This window comes from Myxocyprinus asiaticus, chromosome 12, assembly GCF_019703515.2.
Source record: "Myxocyprinus asiaticus isolate MX2 ecotype Aquarium Trade chromosome 12, UBuf_Myxa_2, whole genome shotgun sequence".
NCBI lineage: Eukaryota > Metazoa > Chordata > Actinopteri > Cypriniformes > Catostomidae > Myxocyprinus > Myxocyprinus asiaticus.
The window spans coordinates 36,384,350-36,407,683 of record NC_059355.1 but is presented as its reverse complement, the minus strand read 5'-3'; the positions used below and the strand labels follow the sequence as shown (position 1 = coordinate 36,407,683).

General features: G+C 39.1%; 2 protein-coding genes and 1 long non-coding RNA gene across 3 annotated transcripts in view; 2 read left to right on the top strand and 1 right to left on the bottom strand.

The window, feature by feature from the left end:
• The window catches only part of LOC127449376 (separin-like), a 19,736-nt gene extending 4,792 nt beyond the window's left edge, over positions 1–14,944 (top strand). The window contains exons 7-32 of the mRNA XM_051712743.1: positions 1,633–1,760; positions 2,925–3,118; positions 3,408–3,650; positions 3,805–3,949; positions 4,033–4,198; positions 4,337–4,473; positions 4,609–4,743; positions 4,895–5,011; positions 5,286–5,454; positions 6,213–6,341; positions 6,710–6,866; positions 7,114–7,223; positions 7,410–8,530; positions 9,580–9,994; positions 10,076–10,216; positions 11,036–11,249; positions 11,396–11,589; positions 11,963–12,090; positions 12,216–12,338; positions 12,464–12,607; positions 12,821–12,985; positions 13,199–13,303; positions 13,693–13,808; positions 13,901–13,984; positions 14,077–14,241; positions 14,352–14,944. Coding sequence (XP_051568703.1) covers positions 1,633–1,760; positions 2,925–3,118; positions 3,408–3,650; positions 3,805–3,949; positions 4,033–4,198; positions 4,337–4,473; positions 4,609–4,743; positions 4,895–5,011; positions 5,286–5,454; positions 6,213–6,341; positions 6,710–6,866; positions 7,114–7,223; positions 7,410–8,530; positions 9,580–9,994; positions 10,076–10,216; positions 11,036–11,249; positions 11,396–11,589; positions 11,963–12,090; positions 12,216–12,338; positions 12,464–12,607; positions 12,821–12,985; positions 13,199–13,303; positions 13,693–13,808; positions 13,901–13,984; positions 14,077–14,241; positions 14,352–14,553 — 5,147 coding nt within the window. The 3' untranslated portion in view covers positions 14,554–14,944. The remainder of the gene's footprint in view (positions 1–1,632; positions 1,761–2,924; positions 3,119–3,407; positions 3,651–3,804; positions 3,950–4,032; positions 4,199–4,336; positions 4,474–4,608; positions 4,744–4,894; positions 5,012–5,285; positions 5,455–6,212; positions 6,342–6,709; positions 6,867–7,113; positions 7,224–7,409; positions 8,531–9,579; positions 9,995–10,075; positions 10,217–11,035; positions 11,250–11,395; positions 11,590–11,962; positions 12,091–12,215; positions 12,339–12,463; positions 12,608–12,820; positions 12,986–13,198; positions 13,304–13,692; positions 13,809–13,900; positions 13,985–14,076; positions 14,242–14,351) is intronic.
• On the bottom strand, positions 14,131–15,645 carry LOC127449378 (uncharacterized). The gene is made up of 3 exons (XR_007898731.1): positions 15,511–15,645; positions 15,160–15,331; positions 14,131–14,254 (listed from the first exon to the last, which is right to left on the bottom strand). It is a non-coding gene; the product is annotated as an uncharacterized LOC127449378 (long non-coding RNA).
• LOC127449377 (prefoldin subunit 5-like) lies at positions 15,602–23,334 on the top strand. Its single transcript, XM_051712744.1, has 6 exons — positions 15,602–15,667; positions 20,601–20,703; positions 20,800–20,831; positions 21,002–21,076; positions 21,319–21,424; positions 22,540–23,334. Exons 1-6 carry the CDS (start codon positions 15,602–15,604, stop codon positions 22,617–22,619), a joined length of 462 nt encoding a protein of 153 aa, XP_051568704.1. The 3' UTR covers positions 22,620–23,334.

The window sequence follows — 23,334 nt, the reverse complement described above, 5'->3', positions numbered from 1 at the left end:
AAACTCCAGGGGTGGTAGCCAGCGTCTTTACCACTGAGCTGCCCAGGCCCCCTCCCCTCCTTTTCTTGAAAAAAAAGCTAAAGTCTGGGTTCTAGTGAGGCACTTACAATGGAAGTGAATGGGGGCCCATTTTTGAACTTTAAAATACTCACTTTTTCAAAAGTATAGCCACAAGACAAAATGTGTGTAAACATGATTTTAGTTTGATAAAATCACTTACTAACCTTTACTGTATAAAGTTATAACTGATTTTACGACTTCGTTGCCATGACGATGTAATGTCAACAAACCCTAAAATGACTGTAAAAATGTCCAATGTTCAGCTTTACAGCTGAAATAATACATGAGTTTTAACAGAAGAATTAATGTGAAGAATAAGTGCTTTTATAAAATTATAAGCTTCATTTTTCTGCCTTTAAACTCTCCAAAAATTGGCCACATTCACTTCCATTGTAAGTATACACTTCCACTTTTTTTTTTAATAAAGAAAAGGAGGGATGAGTCGAAATTAATTTTTGTGGTAATCAAAATTATGCCACAAATGCCGTCGATTGAGCTTGACTTGGATTGAAGCTGGAATATTCCTTTAATGTGCCTAGTCTACAAATCTACCAACCTTATTTAACTCTATTTTAAAATAACTAAATCTGGCTTCCGCCATGAATATAGCCATAGAAGCTGGCATGGCTTAAAAAATGAAAGAAACAAATCTACCATATCTACTATAGTTAGGGTAATGCACTACTTGGCAGAAGAATTGTTTATTGTGATTATTAGTAAATGTATTTATTGAATATAAGTGTCTTTTCATTATATTTATTTACCACGCTTAAGGAGTTTTGAACACTTATTTTGCATTATGCTTAAAGGGATTGTTCACCCAAAAATTCTCATTATTTTCGCACCATCATGCCATCCCAGATGAATATGACTTTCTTTCTTCAGCAGAACACACATTAAGATTTTTAGAAAAATATTTTAGCTCTGTAGGCCCATTAAATGCAAGTAAATGGTTATCAGTTCTTTTGAAGATCCAAAAAGTGGAAAGTCAACAAAAAAGTAATCCATACAAATCCAGTGGATAAATCCATGTCTTCAGAAGCGATGTGATAGGTGTGGGTGAGAAACAGATTAATATGCAAGTACTTTTTTTACTTTAAATCTGTACCTTTGACCAGCCCCAACCAAAAGGTGGCGATATACACAAAGAATGTGAATCGCCAAAAAACAAAAGAAGAAAAATGTGAAAGTGGAGCCAAAAGCCCTGAAATATTTTTCTGTTTCTCACCAACACCTGTCATATCGATTCTGAAGACATGTATTTAACCACTGGAGTCGTATGGGTTACTTTTATGCTGATTTTATATGATTTTTGGAGATTCAAAGTTCTGGTCACCATTCACTTGCATTATATGGACCTACAGAGCTGAGATATTCTTCCAAAAAAATCGTCATTTGTGTTCAGCAGAAGAAAAATTCGTACACATCTGGGATGGCATGAGGTTGAATAAACGATTAGAGAATATACATTTTTGGGTGAACTATCCCTTTAAGACCCAACTGTAAACTGGTGATATCACTATAATCATTAAAGTGATTCAAGAAACTGACTTTCTTTGTCTTCCCCTCTAGTGTGTGCGGTGAATAATGTGGTATACGAGCTGTTTAACAGGAAGTTGTATGACAGAGCATTTAGTTTGGCTGCGATTGTGTGCCAAGAGCTGTGTAAGGACTGCCCACCCTCTCTACCTGTGGACAGGGTAAAACTGCTGCTTTCTGTGTTCATTAGTAGAGTTAAAGGAATAATACACCTAAAAATTATAATTCTCTCATCATTTACTCACGCTAATGCCATCTCAAGCTTATGAATTTATTTCTTCTGTGAAACAAACAAAGATTTTTTTGATGGAGATATGTTTATATCCTTACAATGCAAGTCAATGGGGTCCAATACTTTCAAGCACTAAAAATGACCTAAAGGCAGCATAAAGCTAATCCATTCCTTCTGAAAGGATACTATCGGTTTTGGGTGTCAAACGACCCAAAATATAACTCCTTTTTTCACTATAATCTTTACATCTGCAGTCAGGATTTCAAGCTTGATTACACTTCCTTGCGCTTGACACATGCACAGAGCATTGTATATGCAGTCTTTTCATGTACACGCACTCTGCCCAGGCATCAGTTGCGAGGAAGTGTAATCGAGCTTCAAATCATGATGCACCAAGGAGACAGCAGATGGCAGAATTTATAATTTAGATGGCTTCAGAACACATGGATTAAACTAGTTGTATGGATTACCTTTATGCTGCCTTTGTCTTTTTTTGTAGCTTGAAAGTGTTGGACCCCATTGACTTCTGCATTGTACAGACAAAGCAACTCATATCTCCATCAAAATATCTTGTTGTTGTTCCGCAGAAGAAAGTCTCATGGGTTTGAGATGGCATTAGGGTGAGTAAATGATGAGAGAATTATCTTTGTTGGGTGAACTATTCCTATAAAATCTGTTGTGTGTTTACTCTTAAGTGTTTTGGAACCCTTTGAGTCTTATTTTGTACAGTTACGGTCCAGGTGTACTTCGTTTTTACGTGTTCCGGATCAGCTTGCCTGGTCGACTGCATTGCCTTTGAGTATACTCTTCTAACCAAGAGCAAATACGAACATGTTTGACGCATACCCACTACAAATTCTTTGTGATGCACTTTTAGTACGGTCAGTAGCAGGCGCATGCTCCGATGACCGCGTCCGCCAGTTAAGAAAATCTGGCCAGCGCGATGTCAGGTCTCGACTGGCTTATGACGAAACTTGCATACTGTGTGCGGAGTGATCAGCAATGCGGACAACCGAAGTATACTCAGGCCTTTAGGTTTAAACTGCAATATAAGCTTGTAGACTGTACATTTGTGTTGTGTGTTTGTGTTCAGGTGAATCGCTGCTTCATGCTGGTGGTGCAGTGTAGTAGGCGTGGGGGTCAGCTGGATTGTGCTCTAGACTGGGTTGTGCGCTGGATTCTGGTTTTAGGCACTCAGGTTTTGGATCATCTTGCAGAACCTGTGTCACTGTGGGTCAAAACCAAGTGTGACGCAGCCCGAGCAGGAGAGGACGACACACGCCTGCGGTAACTTGCACTTAGTCATCATAAAGTGGAGCTAATAGTGTCGGAAACACTTAAGTGGGATGGTTCATCAGAAAACGTTGTTCCAATTCCAAACCTGTATGATGTCTTTCATGAAACAAAAGGAGATGTTAAGAGTTTTGACAGCCCAGTCACCATTCTCTTCATTGCATCTTTTTTCCATACAATGCAAGTGAATGGTGACAGAGGCTGTCTATCCCTACCATTCTGCCAAACATCTCTTTTTGTGTTCCAATTAAGATCTGAAGATCTCTCTCTGTCTTTTTATCAGGACTCTGAGGGATGGTTTGGGTGAAATATCGGTAGATGAGGAGGTGCTGATATGTTTGTTAGAGCAAGAGTTACGAGTTTATAAGGAGCAGACAGGAGACACAGCACAGGAGCGCTACAACACACTCTGTGATCTCCTAGATATCTGCCATGAAGATTCCCCACACACTCTGAGACGGGCTACTTACCTGTGTGAGATGGCACAGGTTGTGTGCTACCAGGACTTCAGACAACAGACTGACTGGTGGGATTACACAAATTTAGGATCATGTTAATTTATGTTCAGACTGTTTCCTGCTTTTGTTTCACTTGAATCAGGATATTTCATTCATACAGTATTCAAGACTTCAAAATGAGTTCAAAACTTCAAAATTAGTTTCTTTGTGCTTTACAATCAGTTCAGCGGTTGACTTTACCCATGAGGCATTGAGGTTGTTGGCGGCAGAGCCAAAGACAGCAGAGAATACTGATAGGCTAAAAGATGAGAAGGCACAGGCCTTCCTTTGGCTCTACATCTGCACTCTTGAGTCCAATCTGCAAGAGGTCAGTACTTTGGCGATGTGCATACCCAGAATACATTATACATATACATTTGCTTCATTTAAATGGTTTTGTGTGTGTTTCAGGCTGTGGACACAGAGAAGCGATTGCGTGCGGTGCAGGAGGAGAGTAAAACAGAGGCGAATATGGATCCTGTTCCCACTAATGATCTGGAGTATGAAGACAAACAGAAATCACAAGAGAGCCAGCTTGTCTATGAAGGACTTCGCTTCAATCTACTGGCCCATAGCAGTAAGGTCACACACACACAAAATGCAATGGGAGACTGATGAAGTTGGCTTTATCGGAAATGTATCTGTTATGCATTTGAGTATTGATTAAGTGAAATAGGATGTGAACTGAACTGATGCTCTTGTGTGTATGTGTCAGAGCTGAGTGAGCCTTTAGATAGGTGCTTGTTTCTGTGGAGGAGTCTACTGAGGGGGTCTGTGCCTGCAGTAAAAGACCCCAAACTCACAGCATCTTCCATCACACTGATGGGTGCCCTCTATACACTTATGGGCAAGGTAAGATAACAGACACACCAGTCACTGCATTCTCTGTAACATCAAGCAACTCGTCAAGCTCGATGTGTTGCCTGTTCAAATGTGTTGTTTTAATAGTTTGAGTTTTGCACTCATGTTGGTGTCTGTCTCTGTTAGCACCTGCAAGCTCTGGAGGGATATCAGCTCGCTGCTGCCCTATTCCGCAGCCTTGGCGATGCCCAGAACAGTGCTAGTGCCCTTTGCCACTCTGCCAGGATCCTACTGTATTTGGGCTCCCCTCAACTTGCACAGGTGACTTCAGCTAATGCTAAAAAAGTCTCTTCATATTTATGAAACATACATGGTCTTCATTCAACAGTTAACAACCTTGTGCTGGTCTGTACCTTGCACTAAAATCTAACATTAAAAGATGTTCATGCCAGAACTTGTCTGTGTGTTTCAGGCAGAGTTAGAAAAAGCAGAACAGAGTTTGACCTCTGACCCAAGCTCAGAGGCAATGTCTGTTATCTCCATGACGGCTATGCTGCAGAGAGCACAGATCTGCTTCACTTTAGGACAGGTAACACTCACTTGCATGTTGAAAATCTCTTTGGCTAATTTTCTTTCTTTCTAAAGCTATGGGCTTGACACCAAGTAAATTAAAGTTCTGTATAAGTCAGTCAATTTAAGTCATGGTTTATTAAAGCTGTCTTTTAATTATAATTTTTTTTTGTACTTGCTTAGAGAACCACTGATCTGTCCCCACTCTGCAATTGTTAAACTAGAAAAACACATTGATTTGTGCTCAGCAATGACAAGTCTTTGTCCCAGTACCAACAACATCTCTCTATTAGGTGGAGCAAGGCGTATGCTGCATGACAGAGGTGATAAAGCAGTCTGGTCAACATCATTCTAAGAGCTGGTACCTGCTCAGGGCACGAGCACTGCAGACAGCCAGTGAATATTTGAGTCTGGACACACAGGCTTTGGACTCTCTGCAACGTCAGAGCATCATTCAACATGGTCCGTTCACATACAAAACATGTGCTTTACAGATACACTCACTGAGCACTTTATTAGGAACACATGCACACCTACTTATTCATGTGATTATCTAAACAGCCAATTGTGTGGCAGGATTGCAATGCATAAAATCAAGCAGATATGGGTCAGGAGCTTCAGTTATTGTTCACATCAACGGTCAGAATTGGGGGGGGGAATTCTCTGTGATTTCGACCATGGCATGATTTTTGGTGCCAGGTGGGCTGCTTTGAGTATTCTGTAACTGCTGATCTCCTGGGATTTTCACATATAATAGTCTCTAGAGTTTACTCCGAATGGTGCCCAAAAGAAAATCATCCAGTGAGCGACAGTTCTGCGGACGGAAAAGCCTTGTTGATGAGATAGGTCAACAGAGAATGGCCAGACTGGCTCGAGCTGACAGAAAAGCTACGGGAACTCAGATAACCCCTCTGTACAATTGTAGTGAGCAGAATAGCAACTCCGAATGCACAACATGTCAAACCTTGAGGCGGATGGGCTACAACAGCAGAAGACCATGTTGGGCACTTTATTAGGACCATAGTGTTCCTAATAAAGTGCTTGGTGATTGTAGATACCAGTAGCATTTATATCCAGTGTAATTCTCACACGGTTGGAACTGGAACTTCCATGACCGCAAATTTAAAAAAAATCACCTTGCATGGTCAAACAAAGGCAAAAGTGTTGCATTTTGCATGTACACAAATCTGTGTTTGATGTAGTGAATTTATATGTTGTAGGTCTGAAGACTCCAGATACAGCTCAATATGAAGGGTTGAAGCTATTGTGCAGCCTGGTGATGATGTTGTTGGGCAATGGGTTTTATGGTGCCCCTGGACCAAACTCCGACACTCGCTTTGTAGATCAAGGTACAACCTGCTGTGATGATTTCAGAACTTAGAAGATATTCCAGGTTCAATACCAGGCTCAGTATAACTTAAGCAGCATCTGTGGCCTGCTGTCAGTTACCACAAAACAAACTTGACATGTCCCTCAGTTTGTAAAAATGAATGGGAATGTGTTTTCAGTAAAGTGCTTTCAATGGAAGCCTAACAGGTATTATTGTCTGTGGTAATCGACAGCATACCACAGATGCTGTCTATAGACATAGTTGAAGACAAGTTGAAAATATCATGGAGTAGTTCTCATAATTTATTTCAAACAGGAGTAATAAGAGAACACACAAAAACAATGTACTTTAAGTACCTGAAACTATTTGGGTGTGATTTCTCTGTAGGAGACAGTGTTGTGTTTAAGTGGCTGTTGCTGAGTGAGGTGCTGGTGTGTTCTGAGAGGATGGTGACCATTAGGAGCAGCAGTGGGGCTGTTCATGAAGCTAAAGCTCAGTGTTTGGAGGCTCTCAAACTGGCCACCAAACTGCAGACCCTCAGCCAGTGAGTACATACGTCACATCTGTAAGTGTGAAAGAGGCAGAATTTGTTAACAGTAAACGTGTGTTTCTGACATCAAGGAGTGACTTTCGAAACCTCCAAACCTTAACTGCGCTGTTAATGCTTTCACCTCTTGAAAGTCCTTTTTTTTTATATTAAAGTAGGCTTGAATATGTGTCTAAGATGCAAGTGTTTGTGTGTGCCTGCTTGTGGATTTTTCACACATGATGTGATTTATTTGTGTTTGTAGCTGTGCTGAGTTGTTGGTGTTGAAAGCAGAACTGGAGTTGATGAAGGGAGCAACTGAAGCCAGTGGTTTAGACCTGGAGCAAGTTAGAAACTTACTGGATCTGTGCACAGGTAAAGATGTAGTCAGAGCCACTTTGACCACACTTCTGTAAATGACGAGTCAAGAGTCAAGACCCCTTGAACCCTCTCTGTAGCCATAATCTTTCAAAATGTTTCTCATTTATGGATGGGTGTTTTATTGAACATAAAAACAGTACAGTATTAACATGATTCATTTGTCCTCTCACCTTCATGCAGATTTTGGCCAGACACAACATAAGTGCGACGTGAAAATAAAACCTCGCAAAGGACGTCCAGCTGCCCCTTCTTCCTCTGTTGATGTCCCTGAGGAAGAGGAGGACCTGAGTGGAATCCTCAGCTCTCGTGCCTTTCTCAAGGAGCCTGTGGAGGCCATGTCTAGATTAGGAAGCCAAGGAGCATCTCCCCCTTTAAAGCCCAAACGCCAGTGTGGGCTTTCCTGCCTGACCCATGCAGAGACCTGCTCCTGTTCCTGCTGCAGCGAGCTCAGCTTGGCTCGAGTCAGTGTCCACTGGGCGCTGATACAGGCAGATCTCCAGTCAGACCAAGACTTATCCCGCCGACTACGCCACTCTGCCAGGAAACGTTGCCGTGGTGTCATAGCTAAGCTCCAAAGCAATTTGGCAGTTCTTGTATCTTCTAAAAAGTCAGTTGGGCTGACGCTGCTGCAAGCAGAACTCGGCAGAATGCATTTGGGCACTGTGCTTCAGCTTCTCAGATCTGGAGACAAAGGGAAAGCTGCAGCACTGTGGGAGGAGATAGAAGCAGGATTGGAGGCAGTGAAGCCAAAAGGGGCAATGACGCCAGAGCTTGGACCCATTAGAGCTGCTCTGCTGGAGGCTAAAGCTGTAGCCTGCCTCTTGGCACTGGCCATGAAAAAACAGAGCACACCTGAAGAACTATTCTCCAGTGTCTGGGGCTGGAACCCACCGAAGACCATACCACAAATAAAAACTAAAACACAACCTGACAGCGTCCCATCCGAAAGCAGGAAAACCAAAGAGTCCTCTTTAGTTTCTAAGAAAGCAAAAGACTCTGGGCCCAAAATTACCATCACAAAATCCTCAATGGTTTTCAAAACACCCAAACCAACGAGGACTTCGCGGCCCAAATCAGTCTCCACTAGCATTGGTGACATAAGAGCATTTGACTTCACCAATGAGGTTCCTGAGATTTCTGTCTTTACACCCTCGCTAACACCTGCCAGCCGTCGTGGGATCATAAAGTCAAAAGCTGCCCCAAAGGGGTCATTTGAGGTCTACAAAGATTCTTCTCCTGCAGAAGAGAAACCTGTGGTTGTGCCTGCTGCACCTAAACGGACCAAGCGCTCTCGTTTCAAGGTTTGACCAATAAATACGTTAGTTCCTACTTAAAAGAAACTGATATTTTTATTTCTCTCACTTGTGGTGCTTGCCTGGGCAAATATCACTTTTACTATTGCTCATACTTTGTGTTCGGGGTCTATTCAAGTCTCTAATCCTAAACATTGAACTTTTACTTGTCGCGTACCATTTGTGCTACTGACTGATAGAACAATATCTCATTTCATGTGGCTTATTGAAAGGTATGCTTTTATTGTACTTTAAGCAAAGAAACTTGAGATTTTTGCCTGGTGGATAATTAAACTGTTGACAGACATCAGAGGGGGGATCAGAGTCATATCTAGCAATCAGAATTATCATAGAGAATTGGGGGTGGGTCTTTTAACCATAGAAATGTTTTTGTATCCTGGGGGATACAAACATTAAAGAAGTTGGGGAAAAGAGAAATGAGTGAGTCTGAAATATTGAAAAGGGGGTCCCTGCAAATACTAAGGACATGCGACTTTGTATATGAAGTGATGGTATCATCTCACAATCTTTATGCAAAAGTAAAAAGGCAGCATTTTTTGAGAAGGCAGCTGACTTCGAGGCAAATGCTCCTATGTTTTCAATGTTATTTTCTTGATTTCTACAAGCTATAAAATGTAACATAAAAGCAATATTTTGAAAAAAAAAAAAAACATGGAAATGTATTATGTGGGTCCTAATGTGTTGGAACATTTTTAGAGGTACCTTTTATATGCTTGCCCTTTTGAGGGTTAATTTGAGACAATAAGCAACCACCCAGAACACCCTAGACACCATATAGCAACATGCTAAAAACCACTCAAAACACCTTAGCAACCACATGTCAATGCCCTGGTAACCACCCAGAACCCTACCGTCATGAAAGTAAGTTTTGCAAGGGCAAGCACCACTCTAAAAATCTTATTGATATTTCAAAGTGAAGTGTGTAATGTCTGTGCCACTAGCATCACCAAACATAACTGCAAAAACAACAAAGATTAAAACGTGTATCTTCAGATATCACAATATCTTCAAAAATTGAATCACGTCTCCTCTCTCAGGTCGAGTTCAGTGATGAGAGTGACACTGAAAGCGCACCTCCTGCTGTAGCAAAGTCTGAGAAAAAGGGAAATGCTTCCAATTCTAAAACCTCTCGCACCCTAAAGCCAGCTCTGAACTCCAACCCTAGTGATGCCAAAGTTCCTGTAAACCCCACTGTGGAACCAGATCCTCCCAGAAGGGCCCGGACCAGTAAGAAAAGCACAGCCCTGCCCTCCACCAGCTGTCTCTCCTCCGAGGAAGAAACTGGTTTATCCTCTGCACGCACACGCAGGGGGCGGCCAAAGAAGAGTCAGAGTTCAGAGGTCACAGAGGAACCAGAGAGGATGAGGATGATTAAAGAGGATGAAGATGAGGTTCTTTTGAATATCAGCCTGGAGGAGCTCAGAGGTTCTGATACGGAAATGAAAGACACAGGTGTGTATGTCGAACAAAACTGACATAATTAAATAGCTTAGAGGCTGGTTGGATTAATTGATTTTGTGTATGTTGTTCTAGGCAGCCCAGATGCAGATTGTGAGGTCCTGAGGAGAGATCTGGGTGCAGATGTTGGACGGGAGTGTTTCAGTGAGCTCAGGAGGACTGGACCAAATGGTGCTGGAGCTCACACATCCCTACCACACGCTCATACACCTCTAGGTAAAACAAAGATGGTTGATCTTTAAAAAAAAAAAAAAAAATGTCCAAAGAACAGTGACATGGCCATTAAAGAGCATGTAGATACCCTTGACCAAAGAACATCTATAACCACGTTTACATGCACTTCATACTGGAGAATGTGGCCTAATGTGGTCATGTAAACGCATAAGCAGCGTTCTTACAGGTTTTTGAGGAGTGCGCATGTTCGTAAACAGAACAGATAACAAATGTCATAGGATGGAGCCCAACAACAAGTTGCGATGGGAGAAAGGTGCCTCAGGTTGTTCCTGGCAGGGCACTCAGCTTTACAGGCTCCATATGGTCAGGTTTGGGCGGGGTTAGGTTATATGCTGCTTGCCAGGAAGAAACAAAGGCACCTTTGTACAATTACATTAGCGAGAAATTCCCCTACTTGTTTGTTATTTACACAAGCATCGCGGGAAAGAGCTGCGTGTATACGGGAGTAAAGAGAAAACCACGAACACAGCTCAAGAAAACCCATACACCGATTTCTAGCCTTTATCAGCTTTCTCACAATAAACAGCTTTCTGGTGTCCATGTAAACATAGTCTGTCTTATGACCAGGCCCACATGAAATCTGTAGGGGGGGTGGGGGTTTCTTTCATATACTGAGCTGACTTTAGAGGGTTAGATTAGGTGAACTGAGAGTGCTACACTCTCATGGGTAGCTAAAATATAACCAAAGTATTAAAGAAATTAACATGCAAAGGATGTGTACTTTTTAAATAATGGGCATTCTGAAATATTTTGTTCTGTACTGAATGTCTTTAATAACAAATGTATGTGTGTTAATTTTAGCTGACCTGTCAGTAGAGGCGATCCAGTCGCACCTTCGTTCCTCATGGCTCCTCCTCCACCACTACCCGCCTCCCTGCATTTATCCCCATGTCTGCTCAGTGCTTGCTCAGTCACTCGGCCAGACTGATCCCACCACCACAGCAATGCTGCATGCGCAGTCACTTGGGGTGTCCACTCGCCACCATATGACCCGTCATGTTGTTAGCCAGTTCAGGTATGTCACTCACCACTGTGTTGAGGAAGCATTTGCAGATGTTTACTCAGGCCAATTTCCTCCTTAATAAAAATACCTCTACCAAGCCTTGTACAATATTTTTCTTTATTCTTTTGCTCTGTCTCTCTCTATTTGTCTCTCTGTAGGAAGCTGAAGAAATCTTGTAATGATGTAGCAGAGGGTCTTGGTGCTCTGAGTCTGGAGGAATCATATGGGGTGACAAAGTCACAGAAACTCTCTGCGCTAGAGCAGATCTTTTCCTTCACCTCATCACACCCAACAAAGTTCCCACAAACACACACCGAGCAGTTCACTCAGCAGCTGAAAGATCTGCCAGCAGGTAATGACTTCAAAGGTACTTCATACACTAACGTGAATCATTACAGAGAGCATAAAGTCTATCCCGTACACTGAGTGCAAATGTAGCTTTCGCCTAGCAACAAATGCTGGCCAGTTACTTTGCAATTTGAATCATGCATTATTGTAATTCCTATACAATGTAAGAACAATAGAGTGACACAATTACAGTACATTTTGGGGGAAACAGCTACAATGACAAAATAATTTAATGAAATAATGCAAGAAAGAAATATTTATGAAATTATGAAATTTTCTCAATTCACCTGACTTTGGCAGATTAAGCAAAAAAATATAAATAAAATAAACCTCACCTTTGAGTATTATGAAAATACAATTTTGTATTGTTTCCATAGGAATAACAGTGTGCATGCTCTCGCTCACGGGGGTGTATCCTGATGAGATTGGCAGCACTATTCTTCTGACCCGACTGGAGCGAGACTGCACCCCGATTACTATGAGAATCCCTACCGCAGACAGAGAGGTAAAGATGTGTTTGCACTTCGCAAGTGTGTGTAGGTTTCGACACTCTTAAAGTCTTAATTTTTAATCTAATGAAACACTTTGCACCAACATGAGTTTGCATGGGTTGTTTTTGTAATTCTATAGCACTCAGTTGCCATGCTGCTGGAAGAGATGGATGGAGTGTTGAAAGGGCAGAAGGAGGTGAGCGCGGTGGCAGAGAAATCACAGTGGTGGGAGGGACGGAAGGATTTGGACGCCCGCGTGGAGGTGAGACGAGATCTGTTTGACATTTGTGAAATTAGAAAATGTTCAAAGAGGGAATAAATGTGGAATTGACAATGACCGTTGCTCTGTTAGACTTTTGTTTTATGATGCATGTCTTTACCTATCAGAAATTGCTCGAGAAGATGCAGGATGCTTTGGGGGTGTGGCGAACTTTACTCCTCCCTTTGACCTCTGACCCTGAGCTGGAAGTTCAAGTTAAGTGCTTTCAACAAGCACTGAAAGGAACAAAGATCACACAAGACATGCTCATGGTATGTGTTGCCTATTTGTGCCTGCATCTCATTTGGCATTAGAAGTATTTACAGGTAGTTAAAACTAAGGTGACACGTATCTTTCATATTTGTCTATATCAATCTATGTTGATTGTTGAGAATAGATTAGTATTTCACCTTGAAGAGTATAGTCTAAGCTAAACAATATCTTAGAGATCACATGTCCTCACCTCCATCACTTTCTCTATTAAGGTGGTACTCTCTGCATCTCCACTTTTGTCCTTGCTGGACCTGCAGTCTCTTGTGGAGGGGACAGGTTTGCAGGACAGGGACTTCCTGAGGCTTCTGCAGGGGTGTGTGACTGAACTGAGAGGGAGGGAGGAACCACAAGGACATACGGTTCTGATCTTGGACAAGGTAGACTATCATGTACATCCCATGTACTATCCACTGGTAAATTGTAGCATGTTAAAAATGCAGTTGCGGTTATACGAAATGACTATCTGCCAGTCATTTCGAGTTTTGTTCTGAGCAGCCTTTGAGAGACAGAGCTCATCCTGCAATTTGGTAAATCTGATGGGATCTGTGTGTGTGTGTTCATCTAATTCTAAAGTTTTTGTGTTTCTGCAGTACCTGCAGAGGTTGCCATGGGAGAACATTGCTTGTCTGAAATCACGTTCTGTCACTCGCATGCCCTCTTTACATGCAGTACTAGGACACAGTCATCTGAAACAGGTAAATGCTACACGGTGGAATCACATACAATATTTACTAAACATGTATAAAGCTCTATTTTTTTTAAAGCAATAGTTACCCAGAAAATCGACCATTTATATGCTTTTTACATGTAATTTAACTTTTCTTTCCTCTGTAAAAAGCAAAAGGAGTTATTTTGCAGAATGTCCTGGTTGATCTTTTGTATTTGGTTCTTATGTGTTTAGTAACCAATGTTTCATGCTATTGATGCATGCATTCCCATTCACTCTTTCCCCTTCATTCTATAAAAAAGTGAAGCCAAAATACCTCCTTTTGTGTTCCATAAAAAACAGATGTGTATTGAACGATGTGAGGGTGTGTAAATGTAATTTTTTTTTTTTTTATTCTGTTAATCTCCCTTTTCATAGATGGATTCTAGCTGTGTGTTGTCTTGTGGAGTGAACCCTAAGCAAGTTTACTATGTGCTGAACCCAGATGGAAACTTGCCTGACACTGAGAAGCGGTTTCAAGAATGGTTCACTGGGTAAGTTCAAAATGCATTTACTCTTTCACAGATGCAATTGTGTAGCTGGTCCTATTAACAATCTGGCTCCTATCCTGTTTGTAATTGGCCAGTGAGCGGGCATGGCAGGGGGTTTGTGGAACTGCTCCTGATCAAGATAAACTACAAGAGGCTGTGACCACCAAAGACCTCTATATGTGAGTGAAATTGATAAAAGGCCATTATTAGAGAATTAAATGTGAAGATGAAAGGATTTGTGCTTGACAGTATGTATCTGTGTCTCGCGCAGTTACATAGGACATGGTGCAGGAGCCCGATTTCTGGATGCTCAGATGGTTTTGAAAGGGTCTTTGCGGGCCGTGGCTCTCTTGTTCGGCTGCAGCAGTGCTGCTCTCAGTGTACTTGGCCACCAGGAGGGAACAGGGATCATCCTTAGCTATCTGACCGCAGGATGGTAATGTGCACATCTAAGTACAAAAAACATAATCAGGCCCATTATTAAGCAGAATGTAGTAGGAATTGCTGATCTTTATTGAATATCTATGCTGTTTTTCTCTGCATCAGCCCACTAGTGCTTGGTAACCTGTGGGATGTGACGGATCGTGATTTGGATCGCTTCACGTCAGCTCTGCTCCAGTCCTGGCTCTCTGCTGGCCCTGGCTCCTCCCTGCTTCAGCATTTAGCCCAGTCACGTAACGCTACACATCTCAAACATATAATTGGTGCTGCGCCGATTGCTTATGGCTTGCCTGTGTATATTTGCTAGCCTAGATTTTTAAATTCGAACTTTATTCACAGCTAATTTACCAGATTTTATTGTATAAATGCACCAATTTGTTTCTTATTTAAGGTTTAATATAAGGCCATCAGAAAGTTTGTTTCCAACACAGAGATTAAGCTTTATGAAAATGAATTTCATTGGAGGAACAACAATGACAGTGTGTTAAATCTAAGACTGCTGTTTTAAATGTTAAGCCATGTTAGCTATTGCTGATTTAGTTTGCTCATACTTAGGAGACATTTTACATCTAAATTATTTTAAGCCACATTTGTTTTTGGTGTGTAAATTCTTATACATTGTGTGTAACATTTTTATTTCCTGTTTCAATTAGTATCAAATGCCAAACTGCTTTAAAATAAAATGATTTTATAACATATTCCTTTGCGTCGGCAGTTATTTCAACTGCATAATGTGTAGCAGTGGGAAAAATCCCTATAGCTCACCATCTAACAATTTCCTTATACCCTTAAAAAAAGACCATTTACTGTATCACCAATGTCTTATGTATGCCTGTTTTCTTGAAAATGCTTAAAAACAAACAGGGTTTTACAAAGGTTTAACAAAGGACTTAAATATTGATCTGTTTCTTACCCACACCCATCATATTGCTTCTGAAGTTTTGTATTTTATGGTGCCTTTATGTGCTTTTTGGAGCTTCAAAGTTCTGGCCACCATTCACTTGCTTTAAAAGGCCCAACAGAGCTGAGATATTCTTCTAAAAATCTTCGTTTGTGTTTAGCAGTAGAAAGAAAGTCATCTGCATCTGGGATAGCATGAGAGTAATCAAGTTATGAATTTTCATTTTTGGTTGAACTATTCCTCTACAGACTGTATTTAAAATGACAAGGACAGCAGTTTCAGAGAACATGGGGGATAAAAATTTTTTTAACATGCATCAAAATGGTATGTTTTATAGATCAGATAAAAATAAATAAAACGAACCTATATTCAGGAAAAGCGTTATTTCATTGATAAAAGTCCTTGCATCTATTTCCGGTTGACTCGGAAGCTTCTCTCACATTAAATTGTCAACATGGCAGTGAATCTGAATGAATTGTCTCTTCCACAATTAGAGAGCTTGAAAACACAGCTTGACCAGGTAATTTGTGTTATGACTATATCCATGGCTGACTGCATTATGAACTCCGCCGTGCTCTTTCTGTTAGTGTTGTTTGCTAACATTCACGGTGTCTGTCACGCTGTTTGACTCCGGTCAATCCAGCCGCGATTAAAATCTGAGTGTGCGTCTATTGCGATCATTATGGTAATTTGCGGGAGGAACAGAAATATGCGCTTTCTGACTCTTGTTCACTGGATAGGAAAACGAATCTTACTATAATAACAATAAAAGCGTTTATTAGCTGTCTCTGAGGTGTTGGTGTTCATTAATATATTTTATTTAGCCTATGTGAAAGGTGTATGGTTTTGAAGACTTCTGAATAGGGCAGATGTATGCTTTATAACTGCATCAACATGAGATAATATTATAAATTAAACATTTCTACCAAGGGTCTCTCATTGTAAATGTCATTTAATATGTACCTTGTAATAAACTTTGAATTGTAGAGTCCTGTAGAAAAATCAAATCATCTTTATATAATAGATAGATAGATATAGAAATATATAAGATGAACACCTCTTGCAAAGGACCTCCCACACTATCAAAAGCCTATTTACTTTATCACTTTGGACTAAGATGGATGTAGTCAACAAAAACGTCAAAGAGGTCAGAGACCTGTATAAAGGTGCTTTTTAAAAAAGTAGAGAAAAAAAATGAAGGCCCATTTCTTGCATTGGCCCATTGAAAACTCAATATTAAGTATATTTACAGTCATTTTGGAGTAAAATGCATCTAAAGTCAGCAAAATGAGAAGACATTGTGATTTTTCCGGAACTCTTGAGAACTATAGAAAGGTGAATTCAAATAAGTAGAAAAAATGAAGGCCCATTTCTTGCAAGGGACCTCCCACACTATCTAAACTCTCAATATGAAGCACATTTACTGTGGTAATTTGGAGAAAAATGCGTCCAAATTCAATACAAGGCTCAAAGACATCAGTATTTTTCTCAAATTTAGAGACCTGTAGAAAGGTGAATTCAATAAGTATAAAAATGCATGCTCATATCTCCCTCATTATCAGCACACTTCATATGAAAAAAAAAAATATATATATATATATATAATGACAAAAGGGAAGAAGAACCATTATGTCAGATGCACTCTCATGTTCCATGGTTGTCCACAGTATGAGAAAAAGGTAAGGATGGTAACAAGCCAAGCTACGTCTGTACAACCTAAGCAGTTCTCTGTAAAATTCTAAACTTTGGACGACACTTTAGGATAGCCAAGCAGATTATGCTCAGACTGACCAGGAGCAGCTCACCATAGCTGTGTTCATTAAGGTGTAGGAAGAACAACAAGAACCACCTGCTGACATTGGCATTGTAATCTACAGAGTGAAGGTTTGTAATAAACTGATTTCTGTTTCTTCTCTTGTGCCCTGCTTCTTCACTATTAAAAATAAAGGTGCCAGGAAGAATCAAAAAGGGTATTTTGCTGTGATGCCAGAAGAACCTTTTTTGGTTCCTCAGAGTACCTTTGAGTGATGGATTCTTTAAAGAACACATCACTGAAAGGTTCTTAGAGGAACCAGAACAAGCTCTTCTGTGGCATCACAGCAAAACACCCTATGGTTCTTTCTGGCACTTTAGTTTTAAGAGTGTTGGTTTGATATGTGAGAATTACCTTAATATTCACCTTGATTGTGCAAGGGTAACCACGCTAAACACCGCCAAGCTGTTCTAAAGCAAGGACACACCATGCTCTGTTTGATATTGTTCTGTTATTTAAATTGCAAAGAGGAAATTGTGTTTGTAACGCAATAGAGAACTTAACAGTTTATTAAACAATTATTTGTATTTACAACATTGTTCAAGTTGCTACAGAACATGAACATTCAAATGTAGAATTTTTTATGACGTAAAATCAAATATTGTATGCACAGTGAATGATACGTATAGACCAGCTGATATGTGTGGACCTAAACTTAGTGAATGTTTTCTGCAAGAAACAAACCAAATTGTTAAAACAAATAATTCGTTTTTAAAATGTCATGTCTGAATCTTTTATGTTTTAACCTAACATAAGTTTCGCATTAATGAAATAATTAAATTTTACACACTTAAAATACATTTAGTGGAAAATAATGCATACAATCTAGCCATATTAATAAGGTTGACATTTTCAGGTAAAGTAAATAATTAATTTGGAAAAAGTAAATGTAAGTTGATTTGAAGAAAAAATTAAGTTAGACTAATGTCAAATATTTAAATTATGGTATATGTTAATTATATATATTTTAATTATGGGATTGACTGAACTCAAAGCATTAAAGTGTGTTTGACCTATTAGAATTGAGTTGAAAAAAAATTGTGTGTGTGTTACCAATTGAAGTAATTTAATTAAGTTCAGCCAACTGTTCACCTATATTTAGTAGAACATAAGTTTTATTATTCTTATTTGGGGTCAAACACCAAAGGTGTGCAGAATCACAGTGTTTCAGTTTGTTTCCATTGCTACGGTGGACATTTACAATCTTAAATGTCACATTTTCATATGCCATGGGATATGGATGTTTTTGTTCACATACTCTTTATTGCCAATGTGTCAAGGCCCCATGGCATTAGTATTTAAGCTTGTGTGTGTATTCCTGTGTGAAGGTGGGGGCCTAAGTGCATTTGTATTTACTGTATATATGTTTTTTCCCCTTATTGTACTTTAGACTTTGATATTATATTACTTATTAAAATCATTATTTGAACATGGAAGTCAAGCGTTTTTAATTTTCAGTTGTCAATAATTTCACCAGAAAATGTGTTAAAAGAAAATTTATTAGATAAATAATAAAAAAAAGCACTTCATATGTTCTTGCTAGGGTATATTTTTACACAATACAAAAGTAAAACTGCATCTTTGATAAACATGTATAATTTAGATGTTTTAGGTTCCTTGAACCTTCAGAGATGTTAATCAACTCCAGAGCATTGCCTTGTGTTTACTTGATAACTTCACTGAAAATAATCAACTGTTTACTTTGTTCATCTTTAAAGCTGAAGTATGCATGTTCTGCACCACATAGTGCCACCCAACAGAATTGCAAAAAACTAACATTTTTTCAAAACAGCATTCTGAATATGACCCTATCTGCTTTTGGTTGAACAAACAGATAGTCCCGCGCCCAACTCACACCATTGGTTGAGTCAGTGTTGGTGGGTATGGTCTAGACCGAGGTCGCCCAAAACAAATGAGAAATTTCATAGCGCCACAGAGACAGTGTTTACAGTGTTTGAGAAAATTAACTTACTAATGGCTTACTTATAGCTGTCTCTGCATATTAAGCTAGAATAGGAGAAATTAATTTAACAATGAAAAAGTAAATAGTTAAGATTTAAAGGGAAAAAAAATGCAAGGATGTAACCTGCGGGAAATGGTTGTCAACTCATTTAAAAAAAGAATTTGTGCACAGTAAATTGTTCAAATTTATGTACACTCTCGTAATGAAGAATACAGCCAGTAGCAAAAAGGATTTTACAATTTACATTGCATCGGGCTGTGACCCTGTGTTTCCCATATGACATAGGCAGTGCTGAGAACACATGACACTATCTACATTACTGACACTTTTTGTACTTAGGTGAAATCACAATTCTACAGGTCTCCAAATTCAAAACAGCAATGTTTTTGCACTTTTTTGGTAACTTTGGATGCTTTTTACTCCAAAATGCCACAGTAAATATGCTTCATATTGAGAGTTTAGTTAATGTGAGAGGTCCCTTGCAAGAAATGGGCCTTAATTATTTCTGCTTATTTGAATTCACCTTTCTACATGTCTCTAAATTTGAGGAAAATACAGATTTCTTTGAGACTTGTACTGAATTTGGATGCATTTTACTCTAAAATGACAGTAAATATGCTTCTTATTGAGGGTTCAGATTGTGTGGGAGGTCCCTTGCAAGAAATGGGCCTTCAATTTTTCTACTTATTTGAATTCACCTTTCTACAGGTCTCTAAAATTGAGAAAAATACAGATTTCTTCGAGCCTTGTATCGACTTTGGACACATTTTTCTCCAAATTGCCAGAGAAAATATGCTTCATATTGAGAGTTTAGACAGTGTGGGAGGTGCTTTATAAGAAATGGGCCTTCATTTTTTCTACATATTTAAATTACCATTTCTACATGTTTCGGAATTTGAGAAAAATCGCAATGTCTGTGCATTTAGGTGACTTTGGACACCCCAAAATGAGTTAATATGCTTCATATTGAGGTTTCAGACATATAAAGATTATTTGATTTTTCTACAGGACTCTACAATTCAAAGTTTATTACAAGGTACATATTAATGACATTTACAATGAGAGACCCTTGGTAGAAATGTTTAATTTATAATATCTCATGTTGATGCAGTTATAAAGCATAAACCTGCCCTAATCAGAAGTCTTCAAAACCATACACCTTTCACATAGGCTAAATAAAATATATTAATGAACACCAACACCTCAGAGACAGCTAATAAACGCTTTTATTGTTATTATAGTAAGATTCGTTATCTTATCCAGTGAACAGGAATCAGAAGCACGTGTTTCTGTTCCGCCCACAAATTACCGTAATTATCGCAATAGGCGCATACACAGATTTTAATCGCGGCTGTATTGACTGGAGTGCTGTTTGTGCGCGTGCTGCTTTAGTACATACTGTATTAATGCTGAGAGTAACCATCTCAAATTCACTACTAAGCACATGAGTACATCGAAGACTGAAAGTGAATTTGGGCGCAGGCTAATATTAGGTTTACACTGCAGCAATTGTGTGTGTTGGAGGAAATAGATTTCTGGCCTCATCTCCATTTAGTATACTATAGTTACTTGTCTAATTACTACGCAAGGAGAGAATAGATCCACGCAAACTAATTAGTCATTTATTTTGGACAAACTGCCAATTATCAAGTGAAATGACATGGATTTTCTTTGTAGGAAACAGAGTTCCTATCATCCTCCATTGGTCAGCTGAAAGTTGTCCAAACAAAATATGTGGAGGCTAAAGACAGTTTGAATGTTCTTAGTAAGAGTAATGAAGGTAAGCGTTGGAACATTCTACTTACAAATATGTTCTGTGTTAAATTCTCTCATAATCTGTTGGTTGAAATTTTTCCCTGTCCCTTTTGTCTCTCAGGAAAAGAACTACTTGTCCCTCTCACCAGTTCTGTATCCTCCCAACAGCTGAGATGCTGATTGATTAATGTTTCTCATATGTTGCCACCATCAGAAAAAAAGGATCACAGAGACAGTTTATTGGTGTGTTTGTTATGTAGTTCTGTTACATAACACGGCTATCTGGCAAGTTGCTATTTATTCCCTTAACTGCCTTATTGCAGATGTACGTACCTGGAAAACTTCATGACGTAGACCATGTCTTGGTGGATGTCGGAACAGGTTACTTTGTAGAGAAGGTGAACCAAGATCTTGTACATCTTTGTAAAAGATTTGATTTGCCAGCTTTAACACTTCAGAAGTGTTCAAAACATTGTGATCTATCTATAGCATAGCCACCTTAAAATGACATTCACAACATTTCTAGGCATTGAAAAAATGCACACAAAAAAAAAAATGCATGTTAACTTCACAAAGTATTGTTTATTCTGGGAACTGTGGGTTTTCCTGAAGTAAATCTAGCTGCTTTTCAACTTTTCAGAATGTAGAGGACAGTAAAGGGTTCTTTAAACGCAAAATTGACTTCCTAACGAAACAAATTGAGAAAATTCAGCCTGCTCTTCAAGAGAAACATGCGATGAAGCAAGGTAAGTCTTTAGATAAACAGTTGTTTACATTAGTTTACAAACCCCTTAGAGAAGCTGTAAGATGTGTAGCATTTTCAAAATAGGAGGTCATAAGATTTTAGAACTGTCCTGAAGAAACTGCATCACTAAAGGCTACAAACAGTCATGTTGTGGGTCGTGTAAATGCAAAGAGCAATGTGTGGTGACGTCAATAGGTTGGGAATTATAAATGATCTTTTCAGACTGGGGAGGAAGTTGAGTTTGAAATTTACAGTATGTTTTTATAAGACAGTTATCTCTTATCTCTAAATATCAAGAAAAATGTGATTCTCCATTTTATGACCGCTTTAAGATTTGAAAACGCAATATGGCCTGCAAAGGCTGTGTTTTAAAATCTGATAATCTGCAGTCACCACTTCACTCAGTGCTGCGTGAGCACGTTGCACCCTCTGATGGTACACGCTGAGCAGCGCAGCAATTTGAAAGTTCGCCTTGTGACGTTTGTCAAAATGAGCGCATCACAAATGTTGCCTATAGATGCAGTACGCTTAAAACGCGTCACAAAATAAAGCAATATTAAGCTATCTATCTGAATTATCATGGTAAAAGAGTAGTGGACGTTTTATTGTACCATTTTTAGCTTATCCATATGATTTGATATGAAGCACCTGTATCTGTCATGTAACCAATACTTTATGAACGCTGAGGTCAGTTTTGATTAAGCTGGTGTATTCATGCATGATGGATGAAGCTGTGCTAGCTGTATCTTTTATATCATTCTCCATAACAGTTAAGATGTTACAATCATTTGGAGTGTGCACACAAGCTTGCAGCTGATGAGATTAGAGGTGGCATCAAGCCAAGCACTATGAAAATTTTTTCTCTTACTTATTCAGCCTTTATTGGATTGACAACATATCTAACTATGGGATTTGTAATATTTTTATGCTAAACTTTGATTACTTGATTTTAAAAGAAATAAAAATTGTCAAAACGAAAATTTGAATTAATCTATAAAATTGGAGAGAGAAAAAAAATCACCTTAACTCATATTAACTTAACAGTTGAAAAAGGCTACTAAATGCAAGAAATAACATTTAATTTCTCCTTTATCCCTCTGTGTTGCTCCCTAAAAGCTGTAGTGGAAGTTATGAATATGAAGCTCCAGCAACTGCACAGCCAACAGGCATCACAGTCTGGCACCACCAAAGCCTAAAAACAGTTCAAAGCAGCATGGCAGAAAATTCGAGGGAGACCATTTACCCTATAGATCGGTCCAGTCTGCACCCTTACAACAGAGAATCACTGCTTTGATGTCAACATGTCGTTCACTGCTCTTTGGAGGATGAATGTCCAGCACCTTGCCTACATTAAACAACTGTTCACTGTTTTTGTCCAATGTTTTCATTCTCATGTTTAGTGAACAAATGAACCATTGGGCATGGCTGGTGGCTCTATCCATAAAGCCTTTGGAGAGTTGGGTTAATGTTTCTGGAGGAGATTTACCTTGTCACAATGTGCCAGGTGTTAAACATTTGGTAAATTTTAAATTGTTAAAAAAAAAAAAAAAAAAAAAGCATTTTGTGAGGACAAATATTTACATCAGAAAATGGGCTTTAAGTTAAAGTTTTATATATATATATATATGTAATGTACTTATACTTGCATTTTATTACTGGTATATTCACGTGACTCCATGCGATGCAAATAAGCAATGTCCTGCTTTGTTCTGAGTTACTGGTCAATGTTACAGAGAGCAGTAAAATGAAAGAAATGTTAAAGAAAAGTTAGGCTTGTTTGACAGCATTTGTGGCTTAATGTTCATTACCACTGAAATTAACTTCGACTTGTCCCTCCTTTTCTTTAAATAAATAAAATCTGGGTTACATCAAGGCACTACAATGGAAGTGAAGTGAATGGGACCAATCTGT

Coding starts and splice junctions, on each gene's coding strand:
- LOC127449377 (XM_051712744.1), top strand. CDS start 15,602: ATGGCAGTGAATCTGAATGAATTGTCTCTTCCACAATTAGAGAGCTTG. Junction 15,668..20,600: donor TGAAAACACAGCTTGACCAG/GTAATTTGTGTT, acceptor TTTTCTTTGTAG/GAAACAGAGTTCCTATCATC. Junction 20,832..21,001: donor TTGTCCCTCTCACCAGTTCT/GTATCCTCCCAA, acceptor GCCTTATTGCAG/ATGTACGTACCTGGAAAACT.